Here is a 20,993-nt window from a genome sequence, read left to right on the forward strand (position 1 = left end):
TCCTATTGCAGTTAGGGTATTATATTCATTGTTTAAAAATATATGTCATGTTGATCCCATTAACTTTGAATTTCATTTCAGAACTGCCAGAAAAAAAAATATTTGTTTGAAAAAGGGGGCACTGACCCTGGGAGGGTGCAGAGAACCACTAATCTCATCCAGCCTCTCACTCCACAGGGGACAAAGGCTCAGAGAGGTCAAGTAACATGCTCAAGGCCACAAAGCCAGCTAATGACCAAACGGAACTGGAGTTACCCGACACCAGGTTCTCCTTCTAGCACCCTGCATAGCCCCGCAGAGAGAACTACACAAATACTCCGCGTGGGGAAAACCAGCTCACCCTGCAGGATGCGCTGGTGACATTACACCCAAGGGCAGCACTGGGTGATCCCTCCCTCCTCTCTAGGGACAGATGTTTTAGAGAAATTTGGCAGGGAAGCGGGGAGGTTCCACCTGAAAAGCTTCAGGTGCTGGGTTTGGCACTGAGTTGATGCAAGCTGAGCTGTGGCCAATTCAGAGTTCCTCTCTAAAAGGCACTTGGCGAAAGCAGTCATTTGTCACGCTTGTGTACAAGGCCAGTGTTAAAGTAAAAAAAATAAAATAAACAAAAAGCCTAAAAAGACTATGGCTTATCTTGAAAAGCCACATTCCATTTTTATCTTGAATTTACAACAGACCTTCACAGTGAAGAAATTGAGGAATAAAATCAGTAAATGGTGTTCCTAGTTTTAGGCCTTGAGTTTAGGTATTTGGGATCAGACAGAGTTCATAAGAGGTCTGAATTTGTGACCAAGTAGGTGGAATAGGGAAAGGGCGTGGCCCAGGTAGCTGTTATATTTAACACATACATTAAAGCTGTATGAAACATTCCCAGGAGATAAGCATAAGGTAATGAACATTTATCTCAATGCTGCCTTCTGTCCAAATCACTGCTCCGCACTTATGAAGCGAGAAAACTCTCTCAACTCAGTAGCTTCAACGTACAGTACTCAGCTCAACCAAACTGGGCACCCAAAGTAAGAGCAGAAGCAAGCCAATGAATGACCCACAGCCTGGTCACTCACCATCCTCTGTATGCAGCCTAACGTCACCATTCCTGCTACAAGTTCCCCAACCTGAATTTAGGGCTGGCTTCCAAACCTCAAAAGCAAAGCAAAACACCCCATTTTGTTTTCAAGTTAGAGCTAATCCTATTAATTATAATGCTGATGATCAAACTGTAAACTACGACCTCTCCTGTCTTTTGGACTCGGCATGGTAAAGGTTTTCCGAGGGCGTTCACCCAGTTGCCATGAGAACCCTGAACCTGGGCAATGGACTCCTTCGAATGAATGTGATCCTAAACACCTATGCAATCGTTTTTATCAAAGTCATGGGGTTGGTACCTATCAAATAAAATAAAATGCAATATATCTGAAGTTACAAATGCGTCAAGCCAAAACATTTAAGTCTCTGTGTGGAGTGATACACAGAATTGCCCTTTCATTTTATCTTAAGTGAGGAGTGCGGCAGACACAGCGGGCGGGCGGGCGCCGGGGAGGCTGGTGGGCGCCGGGGAGGCTGGTGGGCGCCGGGGAGGCTGGTGGGCGCCGGGGAGGCTGGCTGGTGCAGATGCGCTGGTGTGGGTGATGTGCTGTGGCAGAGGAACACGCCTGGTGGTTTAATACCCTAGGGAGGGGAAAAAAAGTGCATTGTGGCCCTTCCTGAAGGGTTCCTCCTGGTAGGACCTAAACGAAGCAGGGTGCTTGATCTAGGTTTATGTCCATCAAGCCTCTCAATTGGAGGCTCCGTCTATGTCTCCCCCCACCCCGCCATATGGGACCTGCTCAGGGGCCACCCATCCAGAAATACAAGGTGTCAGGTGGCGGTAAAAGATGTTCCCTGTGAAGCAAAACATTCCTTTTGCTGCACAAGGCTGAGTATTAAAAGGAGCATTAAAAAACAGGAGACTGTTCTAACATCTAAACCAGCCCACTTACTTGGCAGTACACATCTTATTAGAGAAGGACTCCGGCTTCGAGATATCTGGAAAATATACAAGTGGAAAGTGGATTACACAGTAGGTGGAGCCCGATGAATGATTCCCTTTGACTTTTTTTTTCCCTGAACCGTCAGCTAGCTAGTTGCTCTGAGACACTTCAGAACATGATTTCCCCGCTCAGGTTGGGCAATGCGTTTCCTTTTTTACTTCCTGAAATAAATGGGCACTCGATTTAGTTTAAATTATTATTAATTAAAACCTGGGCCCAGTGTCTTCGTTTGTTTTTTTTTGTTGTTGCTTTCTGTTGTTGCTCTTTAATGGTTTCTAAATACTTTGAGATTGAATGCTCAGTGGCCATCATGAATTCAAAGCTTCCCAGAACATTATTATTAATGAATTAAAGCGCTAACGGTCAGATACTGTCTGGCAGATCCTTCCTATGAATTGCCCCCTGTGTCCCAAGCACTGCCCTATTAAGGGAAGTCACTAGGCAAGTAAAAAAAAAACAAAACAAAACATTGATTTTTCAAATCTCACCTTTACTTTCACTAAGCAAAAGCCACCGCCTGTGCCTGCAAACCTGCTACAGCTCAGAAACAACCGCCTACAAGCTTCACTCTTGCTCTGAGCTCTCAAACACTTCAGAGAGGCACTCGCGAAGATGGAAGCTGTTCTGCACACAAGACCTCAAATAAGCCAGCACCAGATCAACCAAAAACATTTGCATTTCATTTTGCAGGTGTACCAGACTGGCTATAAGGAGAGGGTGCTGGAGAGGGACGGAATTTTGGCAGCAGTTTCGCCTTTGAGAATATAGTTTATTCTCACCTAAAGTTTAAATTACTTTGTTCTGCCTGTGCACACAATGGAGAGGAGGAGGCAGGTCGAACCATAGAGGGGCTTATTGCAGAGGGATGGTGCCCATCATCCCTGGGGCATGTCGGAGGGAACATTTGCCAGCGATGTCAGCACATAGATATCTGATTTGCTCTCTTCTGACATGCCATTTCCTCTTAGATTGGGGAGAATTGCGATCTTCCAGGATAAAACTCCCAAGATTTCCTTTTTATTTATCAGTTTACTAAATGCACTATCCTTTTGCTTTTACTTACTGTAAAACTTATTCCTGGATGAGGACCATTAAGTGATATTAAAATCTCCAAGAGTAAAAGAACTGTGTCAGAATCATGCCTTTTCCATTCTCAGACCACTTCCTTCATCAGAATTTTTTCTCCCCAATTCCCCAGCTCACTGAAATTCTGCCAAATCCAATATACACTCCCCCATGCACCCCTTCCTCACCACCAAACCCAGAAGGCATCTTACCTCTCCTAATCACTCTAGCACTTCCTGCTTCTTTATGAACCAAATCATATACCCCATTCAATTACTTTATTTACAAAATATTGAAGTCCATCCATGGGAAAGACCATGTTTCAGTTATTTTTGTGTCCCGTTCCTCCATCCCGAAATCTAACATCCATCCGATACGGAAGGAAGGAATGTTTGGTGAAGACAATGTCAAACATAATGGAGTGGTGGAGTAACAACAGATGCTCACTAAACTCGGCTACTCAGGTGGGTCTTATCATTACAAGGGGTTTGTTTCTATTTTGCCGGGGGCGGGGGGTTAGAGTTTGGGGCTAGAGCTGCGTTGCTAGAGATAACTTCAGAGAAGTGGGTGTGGTTCTCCTTTCCCACCACCCTCTCTAAAACAAGGTTGAAGCAAACATTTTAATTTTTTTTATTTGAAGGGACAGGACCTTGTTAGCCTGCCTGGTGTCCACATGTCTTAGTCCAGCCCTGTATTCAAAAGGCATTGACTAAATATTATTTGTTGAATAAATAAACATACTTATTTATGATGAATCAATCATACTAACCTTTTTCATTTTCAGAGGTGTTATTGCTATCTTCTTCCCTTTGACAGAAGTATTAGTCATTCTCTCAAGAACTAATATAAAAGGAAACTAATCTTATTTTTCCTACTTTTAAATTGGGAGGAAAATTAATACCTGCAGTGCCCTCTATACAGTACTGAAATCCAGACCACTGGATCAGTTTCTCCAAATCACAGAGTAAGTTCCAGAGGGAGCAGGGACCTGTGCTGAGATCAGTTGACTAAGGTGTCCCATTCTCTATAACTGACATCTAATAGCCCATTTTCTTTAAAACAAACAAAAAAACTACCTCTACTTCTTTCTAGGTCAGTGGTTCTCAACCTTCTTAATGCTGCAACCCTTTAATGCAGTTCTTCATGTTGTGGTGACCCCCAACCATAAAATTATTTTTGTTCCTACTTCATAACTGTAATTTTGCTACTGTTATGAATCGTAATGTAAATATCTGATATGCAGAATGTATTTTCATTGTTACAAATTGAACATAATTAAAGCATAGTGATTAATCACAAAAACAATATGTAGCCGAAACTGGTTTGGCTCAGTGGATAGAGCGTCGGCCTGCGGACTGAAAGGTCCCAGGTTCGATTCCGGTCAAGGGCATGTACCTGGGTTGCGGGCACATCCCCAGTAGGAGATGTGCAGGAGGCAGCTGATCGATGTTTCTCTCTCATCGATGTTTCTAATTCTCTATCTCTCTCCCTTCCTCTCTGCAAAAAATCAATAAAATATACTTTAAAAAAAAAAACAATATGTAATTATATATGTGTTTTCCGATGGTCTTAGGCAACCCCTGTGAAAGGGTCGTTCGACCCCTAAAGGGGTTGTGACCCACAGGTTGAGAACCGCTGTTCTAGGTGATCAATTCCTTAGTCCAAAGTAGCATAAAAATCAGCTTGGGGTTTTTGCAACAGGTTCTCTTTCTACCTACAGACTTATAATCACCTCTTTGATAGGCTACTGTTGAATTTTAAAATGTCAATCATAGGATGATTTTGTATAAAATGATTAGATACCTACCAGGCTCATACCAATACGGCTACGGGGGCAGATGGGACTTAAACTCCTGCTTCGACTTCGGCTTAGCGGTCGCACAGAATTCCACTAAAAAGAGAGCGAAATATAGTCAGTTGTTCATAAATGCTCACATGGCTTATGACAATATGCATATCCCACCGGTAGAGAGGTTTTGCTGATATGATTACGTTTGCCCATCACTGGTCATCAGCATTAGGAATACATACTCCTTTCGGTTACTACAGCTGCCCAATATTTGACAATAACTTTAGGGTATTTCTCAGATAAAATCCCATTACAATGAACTTTGGGATATTCAAACGCTTGGTGCTAGTAGAATTCTGTTTTGATGAATAAGTTGCAAAGTGCATTAAGTTTGCAAGTGTTGGAGAATGTAAGCTCCCTGTCGGAGGTGTCTGAGTCTGCTTTGTTCACTGCTGAACCCCAGCACCCGTGTTATAGATGACTACAGAGCAACTATTGTTGAATGAAATGAATTGAGTGACTAAGTAAATCACCATTGCTGTCCACCTACTCTTCAACTAAATTAATCAGTAAGAAAATAGATATATACATATTCACTATAGTGAGATCCCACTAATAAAAAGCCTTCTTAAAAATTTCCCTTCATTCAACCCTTTCCTTCTCCAAGTTCTTCCTTTTAGGGCAGCGGTTCTCAACCTGTGGGTCACGACCCCTTTGGCGGTCGAACGACCCTTTCACAGGGGTCGCCTAAGACCATCCTGCATATCAGATATTTACATGACAATTCATAACAGTAACAACATTACAGTTATGAAGTAGCAACGAAAATACTTTTATGGTTGGGTCACAACATGAGGAACTGTATTTAAAGGGCCAGAAGGTTGAGAACCACTGTTTTAGGGTATTCTCATTTTGTATGAGGAGTTTAAGCTTAGGCAAATGTTGGTGCCATGCTTGATGAGAGCAAAGGAAACTAAAAGGCAAGTGCTAATAGTGGCTATTTCTTCTCCTTCCCTTCTAAATTGCACTGCAGACAGTCTACAATAAGAATCTTTCAACGGGGGGTGATTATCATAGGGGCAAGAAGCATGGTTTATGAGCTCATTCATTGCACAGCACATGTGGTTGTCAGCACAGCACAACCCAACTTCTATGGGCTCAACTTTCATTGCACAAAGTGTTTTATTGAGATACAGTTAGCTGGAGTGGGCTGCTTCCGCTGAGAAAACCCTTGTCTTGAGTTCTGTTACAATGCACGACTTCCCTCCTCCCCTCTATGGGTGGACGCTGCCTGAAACACGTCCCCTGTTCTCCAGCTCAAAGAGTGCAGAACAGAAGTCACCCAGATGGTGGCTTTGATCTGGACTGAGGATCTTCACTTCAAATTTGGCTTAACTCTTTCCAGGAAGGGCAGGGTCAAAACTCCATCATGTTCACATCGTGTCCAGCACTTGTGGGCACTAGTTCCAATACCAAGTCACACTAAGACTCTATTTTGAAGGCTGTCCAATTATTTAACATGCTCAAAACATTCTATAGCCACCGTACACAAGAAGCTACTTCCAAAACTGATTGGACCCTCTCTTCCCACCTCCTCTGCCCACTTTTTCTCCATCCCTCCCCTCTCCCCAAATCATACCAAGGAGAGAAAAATGGCACATTCATCATTTCCTGAAATGGCGACTCATCAGAAAAATTTGGCAAACTCTTTCTTGAAAGTTTATCCCTTTTAAATGCTTAGCGTTACAGAGAGCCTCTCATAAGGTGAGCTCAAAAGGTTTTGCCTTTGTAATGGTTTAATATTTCTAAGATAGGGGAGGCAGGTAGGACTAGTTCTATCTTATAAATAAAGCAACAGGCAAAGAAATTACTGCCAAGAAATTATGAAGAATTGTGGACGAATCAAAGAAAAGAATCTGCTCTCTCCCAGCCAATCCCTTTCCTCTCCTTTGTATGAAATCTTATCAAGCAACTCTTTATGAGCTTCTTTTATAGAATCTCTGGGTGTATAAATGTTCTCGAACTTGTGAATCAAACACTTGGGACGAATTGTCACAACGCAAGGCCACCGTACAAAAGCCCCTCTCTTGGTGACAGCTTCCCCCTTCATAGCGACGATGTCATTCTCCATGAGGGCAGGCCACACGTGATAGAAGACCAAGGGCGCCGTGAAATCCGAGTCATAGCTGCGACGGTACCTATTTGAAACACACAAAAGAAGGAGAAAGAGAAGTGAAGCAATTAGGTAGCACAACCGGGAGAGGGGAAACAGCCGTGTAAATTTCCATTTTGATTATGCTTAGAACTAGATAAACATGGATCCTGATTCTGTTATTAAAGAGATGGTTGCAGACCCTTAGAATAGGAACCAGAGATAAGGAGGATCCACATGGACTGACTAAGAACAAGTCATGCCAGGCTAATCATGCCCTTCTCTTCTCCAGATTAGAAGAGTTGCAATTCAGGGAAATGCTAGAGACCATGTGAAGTCCCATAGGTTTCCTACAAGATTTTTCATGCTACCTTTGTGGACAAAACAGGAGAAATATAAATGGATGATTAACTCAAGTAGGTGGGTTCAAGGATCAGACCAAAGGAGAGGTAATTAATGAATCCATGAGAATGTGAGTGAAGGTGCAAAGGGCTTTCTCTCAATCCCATGATAAACCGATATTGTCATCAATGATTTGCATGAAATATCACTCAAAGGTGGGGAGTGGGTCAAAAAAACAACAACACAGATCACAGTAGCAAAAAATAGCTCGCCTGGCCAGTTTGGTTCAGTGGTTGACCTATGAACCAAAAGGTCATGGTTCGATTCCTGGTCAGGGCACATGCCCAGGTTGCAGGCTTGAGCCCCAGTGTGGGGCGTGCAGGAAGCAACTGATCAATGGTTCTCTCTAACCACTGATGTTTTTTTCTCTCTCTCTCCATTCTCCCTTCCTCTCTGAAATCAATAAAATACTTTTTTATGAAATTGTTCAACTGGCTGGGGAAAATAAGCTAAATCTAATAAGACAGCATGTAATTTGGATACCTATGGGTTCCTGCAATTAAATCTAAAAAAAAATTATCTACAAAGTTAGAGGTAATGAATGGCTTACATAGCTCAAGTAAAAATATAATAACAGATTTCAGTTGAACTCAAAATGAGTGAATAGTGTTATATGGGGGGGCGGAGAAAAAAACTTTAAAAGTTTAGCTGATGGCATGGATGGAACTGGAGAGCATTATGCTAAGTGAAATAAGCCAGTCAATGAAGGAAAAATACCACATGATCTCACTCATTCAGGGATAATAAAGACCATTATAAACTTATGAACAATAATAGATACAGAGGCAGAGCTGCCTCAAACTGATTGTCAAACTGCAGCAGGAAGGCCAGGGAGGGTTGGGGGGCAGGAGGGAGGGGGGTAAGAGATCAACCGAAGGACTTGTATGCATGCATATAAGCATAACCAATGGACATAAGACATTGGGGGGAAGGGAGGCCAGGGGATTGTCAAGGGTGGGGGGAAAAAAAGGACACATATGTAATACCCTTTGTAATACTTTAAGCAATAAAACAATTTTTTTTAAAAAGTTAGCTGAATTAATAGGGAATAAGAATGGAAAGAGTGTTCGTCCCTCCAGACTGGCCAGTCAAACCAGGGGACTGCATTCAGTGTGGACACTCAGTTAACAAGGGATGCTCAGCAGAGCATGGAGCACAGGCCAAGGAAACAGATATATTTGTCAAGAAGTCTCAACCCCCAGCCCCTACATAAGGAAAAAACATGAAGGCGTGAGGCCAGAAGGAGGAGAATTTGAGTAATTGCTTTTAAATGTGTGAAAGGCTGCCAGAGTTTTTTAAAAAAAAATTTTTTTTTTAAGAATTATGCTTGTGCTGTGAAGTCCTAAAGGGAGAACCAAATCCAATCATTACTAAGAACTCCAGTTTCCGGTCCACAGCCAACCAGGACAGTCCACAGGATGCTCCAAGATGCTGCCTGTTCCCCCTGATAAAGGCATGCAAGCAGGAGGCCCGTCAGAGGTTTAGGAAATGTGCGGAACTCATAAACCAAAATGGATGAATATTTCTTTCTTTCTTTTGTTTCTTTTTTTTAATCCCCACACAGGATATCTACACTAATAAAAGACAAAGATGCTAATTGACTGTACCTTCGCTACACTCACCAGCCAATCAGAAGAGTATGCAAATTAACCCAGCAAAGATGGCCGCTAAATTTGCATACTGCAGGTGGGGCGGACAGCACCAGACATCGCCCACGAGATCCGGGCTGCAGATCGGGGACCGGGGAGGTGGGGCAGGCAGCACCAGATGCCACCTGGGGAGGCGGAGCCGGCGATCGCCCCAGCCAGAAGCCTGAGGCCTGGGCAGGGGCGGAGCCTGCCATCCCACAGGGCTGGGGGACCCTGCCCAGACCTAACACCCCAGCCAGAGGCCTGAGGCCTGAGCAGGGGTGGAGTGGGCCATCGGAGCGGGCTGGGGGTTCCCTGCCCAGGCCTAATGCCCGGCCAGAGGCCTGAGGCCTGGGAAGGGGTGGAGCCGGCAATCGCACGGGGCTGGGGGTCCCCTGCGCAGGCCTAATGCCCTGGCCAAAGGCCTGAGGCCTAGGTAGTGATCAGAGTGGCCTGGGGGTCACCTGCCCAGGCCTAACACCCGGCCTAAGGCCTTAGGCCTGGGCAGGGGCCGAGCCGGAGATCGGTGTGAATTACAGAGGAAACACCTATTCTGACCGCTCATTGGCTAAGCTACCTGTGTGCCACTGGTAATATTCTTAGTAACTTGGGTAATAAGAATCCAAGAAGGTGATGTAGGGTTTTTCCACCTCACTCCTGGAGAAAAAAATGAAGGTCTGCTGCTGGAGGGGCTAAGAAATATCATATCCTGCCCTAGCCGGTTTGTCTCAGTAGATAATGCCTCAGCCTGCCTACCACAGGGTCTGGGTTAATTCTGACCAAGGGCATGTACCTAGGTTGCAGGCTCCTCCCTGGCTGGGGCCCAGGTCAACGCTCATGCAGAAGGCAACCAAGCAAAGTATTCCTCTCACTTTGATGTTTCTCTCTGTCTTTCCCTTTCTCTTCCACATTCTCTAAAAATCAATGGAAACATATCCTCAGGTGAAGATAAAAAAAATAATAAAGAAATGTCATATCCTATGAAAGACACATCTAAAAAATGCCTAAAGTAAGTTGTCATTTTTTCATGGTGAAGGGACTAGAGTCCATGTTGATGAAAACACCTTGGTCGCTGCGGTGACTGGCAGTGGCTGCAGCAGCAGGGTGATGGGGCTGGTGCCTGCCCCTGATCAGCCTGGTCACCTCCCACAAAGGGAGGCCAGACTGCAGCTTAGGCCCGCTCCCCAAGGGGAGCAGGGAGTGAGCCTAAGCCATCAGTAGGACATCCCCTGAGGGCTCCCAGTATGTGAGAGGGGGCAGGCTGGGCTGAGGGACCACCCCCCCCCCCAGTGCACGAATTTCATGCACCAGGCCCCCTAGTGTTTAGATAAAGGAAGGGGGAGAGAGAGAAATATTGAGGTGAGAGAAACATCTATCAGTTGAGTCCCATACCTGTTCCCAACCCAGGAATCAAACCTGCAACCTTTTGGTGTACGGGAAGATGTTTGAACCAACTGAGCCACTTGGCCAGGGCAAGGGGATGAATATTTCTAAGTGGGAACAGGCATTCTCTAAGAGAAGAAGGAATTTTTTAAAAGAGGGATGCAAATATGTTCTCTAAGAAAATCAGAAAGACCCAGCGGCAGTGTAATTCAGCTCTTCCTTGAGTGGAGGAGGCTAGGGGCAGTCATCTGAAAGAAACAAGGCAATGGCAAGAAAATATGACAGGCTGTAAGGCACTTAGAAACACCACCACTGTGATTTGCATCAGCAAAAGGTATGTTAATTATGCCTCAATGGGTCGGGGGCTGCACCAACCCATCCCTCTGCAGCCTGAATGAAGACCCAGAGCTCGTGTCTCCTGTGTGTACACAGTAGGCTGGGCAGTGTCCATAAGTTCTTTATCTGAGTGATTTCAATGAAGCTTCTACAGCCCTAGGAAGTAGGGATTGATATTTCCCCCATTTGACAGAGAAGAAATAAGGAACAGAACAATTAGGTGATATGCCCAGATTGTATAGCTAGTTACTGGTGGAGATGGAACTGGAGCCCAGGTAGCTTGACATCTGGCCTCCTCCCAAATCATCTCTAGCTGTATCTTAAGATCTCACAAAATCCCAGGAAAATGTTCCAAATTAACTTAATTTCTTCTCATTTATCAAGGAAATATTTACCATGAAACACCTGGTAGAAACCTAATGGTCCCAGATAAAAGAGTCAAGAGCATCATTGTCAAATGTTAGTGTGCATAGAGAATACTTGGGTGCCTGCTAAATTACAGATTCCCAAGCCCCACTCCAGACCTACTGCATAAAATATCACGGCATGCGATCCAGGAATCTGCAGTTTTAACAAATATCTTGAGCAATTCCAATGCAGGTGATCTATGCACCATACTTTGAGAAACCTGGTCTAAATAACGCAATAAAAACCAATAGACGAAAACAACAATCTGATTTTAAAATGGGCCAATAATCTGAATGAACATTTTTCCAAAGAAGATAGACAGGTGGCCAACAGGTACATGAAAAGGTGCTCAACGTCATTAATCATCAGTGAAATGTGACTCAAAACCACAAGGAGCTGTCACCTCACACCTGTTAGGATGGCTATTATCAAAACGACAAGAAATAAGTGTTGGCGAGGATGTGGAGAAAAGGGAACCCTTGTGCAATGTGGCGGGGGTGGGGACATAAATTGGCTCAGTCACTATGGAAAATAGTATGGAGGTTCCTCAAAAAAATTCAAAATAGAACTAACATAAAATCCAGCAATTCCACTTCTGGGTATTATCTGAAGAAAACAGAAACACAAATTCGAAAAGATATATGCACCCCCATGCACACTGCAGCATTTTTACAATAGCAAAGAAATGGAAGCAACGTAAGTGCCCACTGATGGACGAATAGATAAAGAAGATGTGACACATATATACAGTGGAATATTATTCAGCCATAAAAAGAATGAAAGCTTGCCATTAGCAACAACATGAATGGACCTTAAGGGCATTATGCTAAGAGATATAAGACAGACAGAGAAAGACAAAACCATTATGATCTCACTTGTATTCCTTATATAAAACCAAAAAACAGGTTTGTTGTTGCCAGAGGCATGGGGGGTGGGAAAAATGAGTTAAGGGGGTCAGAAGATACAAACTTTCAGGTATAAAATAAATAAGTCAAGAGATGTAATGTACACCGTGATGACTATAGTTAATAATACTGTATTGCATATTTGAAAGTTGCCAAAAGAGTAAATCTTAAACGTTTTCAGCCCAAGAAAAAAATTGTGTAACCATGTCTGGTGACAGTTGTTGCAATACATAAAAATCACATCATTATGTTGTATACCTGAAACTCATATAGAGTTATATGCTAATTATACCTCAATTAAAAAGTTTTAAACAATAAACATTAATACGTGCTTGTATTTATATAGTACCTTTCTTTAAAAATGTTCCAGACAGGCTCCAGGTACTTATTAATTCTCCCCAAGACCAATATGATCAATGAAAATCATATCGTCCCCTCTGAAGCCCATTCGACTGAGAAGGAAAGTGACCCCAGGAGAGGGCCCTGTCCTGTAGTAACAGAGAAGTATACGGCAGGGCCTGGAAATCAGGTAGTATCTGGTGATTTCCCCACCCAGTGTTCTTTTCCCTAAATTGTTCCCAGAAAATAGAGACGAGATCACTTATTTCTATTAAAAAGCTTCTGCTCCTATGTCTCTTACTTGCAATCATTAAACATTTCTCCATCGGCCCCAAATGCAATATCTAGGGGTGGCTCTAAAGTCTGCATCGCAAAGGCAATGCAACATATCTCCTGGATGAAGTTACTGAGGAGGCAAAAATCAACTTCCGGAGGGAATGAAATCTTGGGATTGACATTCATGGCTCGAATCACGTCCTGAAAAACAAAAAGATGGCATCCCCTTGTTACCATCCTGTGGCCAGAAACTCTGACAACCCCAAGGACATTATGACCGATGGAGTTGGGGAAAGAAAGTGTGAGTGAACGCAAGTTAAAAACGAGAGGAGTGCATGTGCTAAAAGGAGGAAGCCATATGAATAGGAACGGGGGAAGATGGCAGAATACGAATGACATATTAACAGCCAGGAGAGTCTCAAAAAAACTAAAGAAAAACCCCTCAGTAGCTTTTATTTATTCTTTCCCCTTTTTAAAATTCTGGGCAAGTTATATGATAATGCCCACACAGAACTCTGACTTGTTCATAATCTATAGTAATACCAATTATAATAGCTTGCGTTTATTGAGAGTTCACTATATGCCAGGTCTTGTGCTAAGCAAATGGCCTGCTTTCTTTCACTTAAGCCCCTCAAGAACTCGACGGGGTCGTGACTATTGCTGTTCCCATTTAAAGATTAGAAAACTAAAGAACAGAGAGGTTAAGTAAATGTGCAAGGTCACACAGCTAGTAAGTGGCAGAGCCAGATGCAAATCCACACCTATCTTTCCCCAGATCTTAGGAACAATGATGTTCTATCTTCCGATTTTAAGGGCCCAACTAAAGAAGTAATTTTCATCTTTTTCCATCTCATGGCACACAAACTAATTACTAAAATTCTGCGGCACAGCAAAAAAATTTATTTTTTGCCGATCTGACAAAAAAAAAAATATATAGGTATGCCCTGACCGGTTTGGCTCCGTGGATAGAGCGTCGGCCTGCGGACTCAAGGGTCCCAGGTTCCATTCTGGTCAGGGGCATGTGCCTTGGTTGTGGGTACATCCCCATGGGGGGTGTGCAGGAGGCAGCTGATTGATTTTTCTCTCTCTATGATCGATGTTTCTGACTCTCTATCCCTCTCCCTTCCTCTCTGCAAAAAATCAATAAAATATATTTAAAAATATATAGGTATAATTTTGATTCATTCACAGTGGACAGCTATTGTTGTGTTGACTGTTGTCATCTTTTTTACTTGACAATCTAAGGGAAAAGAGGTCAGTGCCCCTAACTAGTCAGGTATTTCACGTTTTAAAAATCCATGCAGCAATCAGTGTGTTGCGGCACACTGGTTGGAAATCACTGATTTAAAGACTAGAACTAGCAAGCTCAAAATATTTCTTTCATACAATGTCTAAGAAAGAAAGAGCCATTATTGGCTGGTTCTACAAAGTAACTTGAGTGCTGCTCGTTTCTGCTTTTCCATTACCTAAAGAAGCACTGAATGGGCTCCTGAGTTATTGAAATTCCATGTAAATATCATTAGCAGCAAACTAGCCCCAAGAAGAGACCCAACACTTACGTTGACACTGTTTTGGGAATCGTATAGATCAAGGTGACAAATTATATACTCCGTGACGGCATCCTCAAAGTCATTTGCCCCCATATAAGATGGTGTCAAAGATTTCCTTACGCGGATTTTGAAATGTCTGAACGCCATTTTAGCTACATGGAATGCCTCCTGCACATAAAAATTGCAGCAAATTTATTTGGTGAGACGAGAGGAGCAAAGAAGTTCAAAGCAAGGAATGAAGAAATTCATCAAAAATTAAACATTATATGGGTTTTCTGACAGCTAAACACAAATGGTCAAAACTATTTTTAATCTAGGAGAAAATATATCTCTCAATTTTGAAAAGGATATAAATACAAATAAGACCATTCACGTTCACTCATTTTAAGACAGCGGACCATTGTTTTGGTCCAGGAGTGCAGGACGGTACAGAAGTTCAAGGAAGTAAATCACCTGTGGTTACATAAATATTTGGAAGATGCTAGCTGATGCTATCTATGATCCCACAGTAACACCATATTACTTGTCTCTTAAGAAATAAGAGGAAAATTATCAATTGAGTGTTTACTATACATAGACACATAGCAGGTATTGGGCATGTTTCTTGACATATATTAATTCAACAAACACTTATTAAATGCCTGTTATATAGTCAGCACTGAGAAAACCTAATTATACATGCAAGACATGGCCTCTATGCTCACAGAGCTTTAACCAACCCCGTAAGAGATTCTCAAACCAGGCACTGGCAAACTTGTTTCTGGAAAGAGCCAGATACGTATTTTAGGCTTTGCTGGTCACATACTGTGTCTGTCGCATTTTTTTTAACAACCCTTTAAAAATGTAAAACTATTCTTACAGTCTTAGCTCTTGGGTGGTATTTTTCTTAGAAATTTAGGTCACTGTCAGATATGGCCCGCAGGTCCTCGTTAGCTGACTCGTGACATCAATTCATAAATACAGGATAAAGGTCAGTAGATTCTGATCATTCTGCTCTCATACCAATGTCCTGTTTTATTTAATATTTAATTGTTCTCATGTTGAACTCAGTATCTCAATATGGTACCAAAGGAACAACCCTTAATTGCTTTGGGAACTAAGGATTACAGATGAGCACTTTGTAATCTGCCATATTCAACTAGCTATGTTCCCAGTGTGGGTAACTACTCTTCTGATCTTTCGAAGAACAGAAGGCAGTCAATCAAATGATAGCCATTAGCAATCATATATACACTGGTATATCCATGCCCATTTTGAAGATTCCATGCACATCGACTAAGGTATATAACCATTCCAGATTATCCTATAATTATAAACCCTTCAACAAATGTCTGGTCAATATCAATATATTAATACATATGAATAGTTACTGATTGTGAAAAAATGATTCATCCCAAATACTTGCAATGGAAGGAAGGAAGGAGGGAGGGAGGGAGGGAAGGAAGGAGGGAGGGAGGGAAGGAAGGAAGGAGGGAGGGAGGGAGGGAAGGAGGGAGGGAGGGAGGGAAGGAAGGAGGGAGGGAGGAAGGAAGGAAGGAAGGAAGGAAGGAAGGAAGGAAGGAAGGAAGGAAGGAAGGAAGGAAGGAAGGAAGGACAGAGGGAGGAAGAAAAGGGAGGTGGGAACGCATGGAAATCCCACCCTCTGCGGGGACCTCAGGATCTAAGTCCTTTTCAGCTGTGCTGTTCAGTTTCCCGAACCCGCTGTCCCGCGCGCGCCCAGGGGTCCCCGCACCCACCACGGTGGCGATGTAGATGATGCGCTGCACGGTCTCGGCGTTGTCGATGCATTGCCGCAGCAGGCACTGCGCGTCCAGGCGGGCCTGGGAGTAGGCGTCGCTGAACCGGGACAGGAGCGCGGCCTTGCGCGCCGCACTGGACAGTTTGGCGCGGTTCGGGGACGGCGTCCTGATCTTCACCATCGCGTTGGAGGGGCTGCCCGACCGGCTGCGGCTGCCGCTGGGGCTGCGGCTGCGGCTGCCTCTGCGGCTGCGGCTGCGGCTGTGACTGCGGCTGCGGCTTTCGCTGCGGCTGCCTCTGCGGCTGCGACTGCGGCTGCGGCTGGGGCTGCGGCTGGGGCTGCGAGCGCCTGGGCTGCGGCTGCGAGCGACCGGGCTGCAGCTGCGAGCGGCGGGGCTGCGGCTGCGAGCGCCCAGGCTGGGAGACTGGCTCCGGGCGGACCTGTTGGGAAGCAAGAATCAGCGGGGAAACACTTGGATTCACGTTTCTGTCCCTCCTGGACTCTGCTTCTCCCCACGGCAACTGCAGAGGAGGCTCAGGAGCCGCGGGCCCTGCAGGCCCCGAGAGCCGCTGCCTCCGGGGCCTTCCACTGCGCCTGACCCGGGCACCGTCTCCTCGCGGCCTCAGATGGGACCACAGCCCTGAAACAAGACGCGCTGGCCCGGCGCAGGCCGCTCGGTAAAGCACGCTCGCTCCTGAGCACCTGTTGAGCCTGTCGCAGCCGCTGAGCCCAGCATTGATGGTTGGCCACGTTACGGATGAGGACCTGGGAGCTCAGGAAAGTTAGTGGGGGCCCTGGAGTCACACAGCCAGGAAGCCAGAGGTAAAGGAGAAGCCAGTTGTCTTTGCTTCGTGCCCCGGCCTTGGCGAGCTTATGGTATAAAATGAGGTGCACACTGAGCAATGAGGAAATCTGTGCTGTAGTTCCGGCCCCGCAGCATCACCCCAGAAGGAGCGACTGAAATCCTTTCTCCCCTGCGGAGCTTCCACCTACTGTTGCGGGCTGCGGTGGAGGAGGGGGGTGGGAAGAGCAGGTGAGCTGATAATAATACCGGTGGAAGTACTTGGCGAATTGGAAAGCGCCATATCAGTAAAACGTTTATGGCCACCAAGTACAATAGGAATTACCAGACTAGCTAGCCCAAAGGCAATGCCCCCCCCCCAAAAAAAGGAGGTTTTGTAGAAGAAACTATAGGGCAAGGTGTGGGATGTCACTAAACTCAGAGTGAGGCAGAAATGTACAGAGTATATTCATGAGCCAGCAGCAGCTCAACACTGAAGGAGTGATTCCCCACCATGAAATTCTAAGGTGACATTTAGGGACATGGGGACCGGGCATGGGGGCGCCTTTAGTAACTTGAATCGGGCGGGGCATGTTATCAGGCTGGGAAGGGGAGGGGGTAGCCAGCACAAGGAACATTGCAACGACTACAGAGAGAAACACCCTGCTTTGTCCTCACTCAACACTGTTTGAACGGCCTGCCTTAGTGTCTGTCCATCGGTAGAAAGGGATTCCACAGGAGCAGGTACCTACACCTTCATCAGAGGGAACCACCCTACAGTAAAACGACAGCTGGTCCTCCCCGGGGAGCACTCTCGGGCCTTAAGAGAGCGGCCCCTCGAATCCTGGAACATTCTCGCAGTATGGGGACCACCTCTTGCCTTACGGCCAGCTCAGCTCTGGTTTCAAGCAGAAGAGCTTCCCTTTCTCACATTGCTCAGCCCCATGCCTTACGCTTCCACGTCAGCCCCACACCCACGAGTGCCTGGATTTGGCAATCCAGGAGGTAGTTTCTCTCTCTCCGAAGGGTCAGATAGAGAAGACAATTTACCATTCAAAGCTTCCCGTATTGTTGGGGTCTGGGTTCAAGGGAGTCACTTTGCTTGGTTTCCCAACCACAGTCATAGTTACTGTGTTGTTTCACTAGCACAGGCACTAAGAGAGAAGCTGTGTGAGAATGTGTCGGACCTTCCTTGGAGGGCAGACTTTTCGGCCGTCAGAGCAGCGATCTCGTCCTTCAGCGAGCGGACCTGCTTCTCATAATCGGATATCACTTCGGGGTCACACCGGTCACGGTCACGGTCACGGTCACGCTTGTCCAAGCCGGAGATGCGCTTGTCCAAGCCGCTGCGCTTTTCGGAGCTGCGATGCTCTGACCGCCTCAACTCCGAGATCCTCCGGTCCGGGCCTCTGGACTCCGCACCTCTGAGCTCCGCACCTCTGGGCTCCACACCTCGCTCTGAGCTCTTTTGCACAGCGGCTCTATGCGCTGAGCCTCTGTGGCGGGACTCCTCCTGGGCTTGAAGAGATTTAAGCCTGAAGAGAGGAAAAATAAATTATTTTGTAAGTTAAGAAAGAAGCAAGGGAGGGAGGAAAGGTAATAAGCAACAGTTGGCATAGTACTTAAAACAGAGGCTACTCTACTTCGTGTGCCATTATTGCATTGGACAGCTCTAAAGGAAATACATAGGAGCAAACACAGATTAGCAAAGAGTAGATTGCAGGGTCAGGGGGCCACTCCACCTCTGCAGCTTGCATTGGAAAATACTTCCGAAGAAAAGAAAGCTATGCAGACCCTCCAGCAAAAGCAGAGTGGGCCTGTAGTCATATTGTTCTAGATTGGGCTGATAGGAACCACACAAAATTCTAGAAGCATTTGACCTCCAAAGCCTAGTCCAGACGCTGGGCGGAGGTGTTATGAACTGTGGGGAGAAACTGCAACGGAAATTGAACAACATCTCCAAGACTTGGTGGCAGTGTGGACCCACGAAAACAATGTATTCCAGAAGCAAGCGGAGCTTCAGAAATAATGTTGGCATCCTCATAAAGATACCAAGAGGCACGGCCATCGTAAAACGGGAGCAAAAGCCACACAAAGAGGACATGCTGTGATGAAAATGACAATGATGCGAGACGGAAGTGTAAGGGGTAAGATTGAGAAGGATGTAGAGAAGCTAAAAACACCAACAGCAGAATTCAAAGCTGTGCTAGAAGCAGTAAAGAACAGAATCACTGAGTGATCTGATCAATGCATTTGAGAAGGTATATCAAATAGGAATAAGAGATTAAAGTGATGAAAGGGGAGATTGATATGGAAAATAGGAGAGTTCTCCAAGCTAAAATTTAGGGGGATTCCTGAAGAAATCAGAACAATTGGAATGTGTGTGAAGCAACAGAATAGTATTCATATATTAAAAAATATATAGTATATATTATATATTATATGTTAAATATAAGTATATATTATATAGTATATTATATATTTAAAAATTATTATATAATATATGTAATATATATTTTTAATACAGTGTTTACTTGCTCTTTGGGATGGAGGGAAAATCAAAATGAAAATCAAGGAAGGTATATAACCTTAAATTATCAGTGTTTGTTTTCCCCTTCTAGAAATTTATCTTTAGAGAATACCCAGAAATTTAACTAAGATTTGCTACAGAAATCATCACAATGTTATTTCCAATGCTGAAAATTGGTATCAAAGTAAATAGTTGATATTAAAGAAACACCCAAATGATGGAACATGATGCACCTATTCAGAAGTAAGTTCTGCAGAAGGTTTGTTTGTTTGTTTGTTTGTTTAGTAAAAGGGGTAAACAATGTTAACTGAACAATTGGGGTCCAAAGTTATAAACTTACACTTATTTTGTAGCCTTAACTCTATTTCTAATGTATGAATTGGAAGAAATGTCAGATGGTAACAGTAACTGGTTCTGGAATTATGAGCGGGTCTTTAGTTTCCTTTACACTACACTGTGCTTTGGAAATTCTCTCCAGTAGGTAGGTAACGTTTTTGAACAATATATAAAACACTAATAAAAATATTGTTCCCTTTCCTCTTTGATTGTGAACAGATTCTTTCGTATTGTAATGGAACACCAAAAAAGCGAAATGCAAAGATTAATCAGCAGGCTGCAATGCTCCTGTCTTTTGTATTTTTTTCCTTACTGCTTTTTTAGCTGATTTATTTCCTCCTCTGCAGCCAAAAGGGATATGGCCGAACTGTTCTTGGTTGCTTCAAGAGTCTTTGGAGAGTCAGGCAGACTGTAAGAGAAATCAGTAACTAAAGACAGATTTTCCAAAATAGGCAGACTTTCTAAATCAAGGCATAGGTTCTTTCTCTCTTGGGAACTTTTGGCATATGATATAAATTCGACATAAACAAGATCAAATTATAAGACATCTGCATTCAATCAGGTGATATTACAAATATTATAATGCAATTATATGCAAAAGCATTCTAACATCCTTCTTCAATGTCAAACACAAAGAAATTATAAATCTACTACCCCCTAAAAGACTATGTAGTAATTATTCATATTAAAATGTAAAGAACAAAAATACTTGTTCAATTCCTCCTTTTCACCCTCCTAATTCATTTGCTCTAATTCAGTGGTCAGCAAACTGTGGCTCACCAGCCACGTGCGGCTCTTTGGCCCCTTGAGTGTGGCTCTTCCACAAAATACCACGTGCGGGCGCGCACGTACAGTGAGATTGAAACTTTGTGGCCCATGCGCAGAAGTCGGTATTTTGTGGAAGAGCCACACTCATGGGGCCAAAGAGCCGCACGTGGCTCACTAGCCGCAGTTTGCTGACCACTGTTCTAATTATACCAAGTCCCTACATTGCCTTACTCTATAAAATCTTCACTTATCTGTAATATACTAATACCTATTCTGATTACTTTGCACTATAAAGCTGAATTTGACTTAATTTTTCGACTTCCTAAATATAAAAAAAAATGTGCCCACCTATAAAGCCCTCCACAATTATACTTGACTACCAACTATTTCATGTCTTCCTGTCTCTGACTTCCATCACTTACTAAGCACGAGTTTCCTGCGTTTTCTGCATAGCTCAGTTACTGTTAGTTTTAATGACTCCATCCATTGTAGATGTCATAGTAAATTATACTATTTCTTTACATCTGTCTAAATTTAAAAGGAAATGGGAATGTACTGGATGGCAATGGATGAAGAC

The 20,993-nt window shown here is 44.0% G+C and overlaps 1 protein-coding gene across 1 annotated transcript in view; it reads right to left on the minus strand.

Moving 5' to 3' along the window:
- Window positions 1-1,554: 1,554 nt before the first annotated feature.
- The window catches only part of SPATA18 (spermatogenesis associated 18), a 30,738-nt gene continuing 11,299 nt past the window's right edge, over window positions 1,555-20,993 (minus strand). Inside the window, exons 5-13 of the mRNA XM_081092997.1 lie at window positions 19,962-20,057; window positions 17,970-18,317; window positions 16,000-16,441; window positions 14,273-14,431; window positions 12,739-12,914; window positions 6,959-7,082; window positions 4,903-4,986; window positions 1,980-2,025; window positions 1,555-1,668 (exon numbers count right to left, since the gene is read on the minus strand). Of these exons, the coding sequence (XP_080949123.1) occupies window positions 1,661-1,668; window positions 1,980-2,025; window positions 4,903-4,986; window positions 6,959-7,082; window positions 12,739-12,914; window positions 14,273-14,431; window positions 16,000-16,441; window positions 17,970-18,317; window positions 19,962-20,057 (1,483 nt within the window). The 3' untranslated portion in view covers window positions 1,555-1,660. The remainder of the gene's footprint in view (window positions 1,669-1,979; window positions 2,026-4,902; window positions 4,987-6,958; window positions 7,083-12,738; window positions 12,915-14,272; window positions 14,432-15,999; window positions 16,442-17,969; window positions 18,318-19,961; window positions 20,058-20,993) is intronic.

This window comes from Myotis nattereri (genome assembly GCF_964212035.1).
Source record: "Myotis nattereri genome assembly, chromosome: 1".
In the NCBI taxonomy this organism is placed as follows: domain Eukaryota; kingdom Metazoa; phylum Chordata; class Mammalia; order Chiroptera; family Vespertilionidae; genus Myotis; species Myotis nattereri.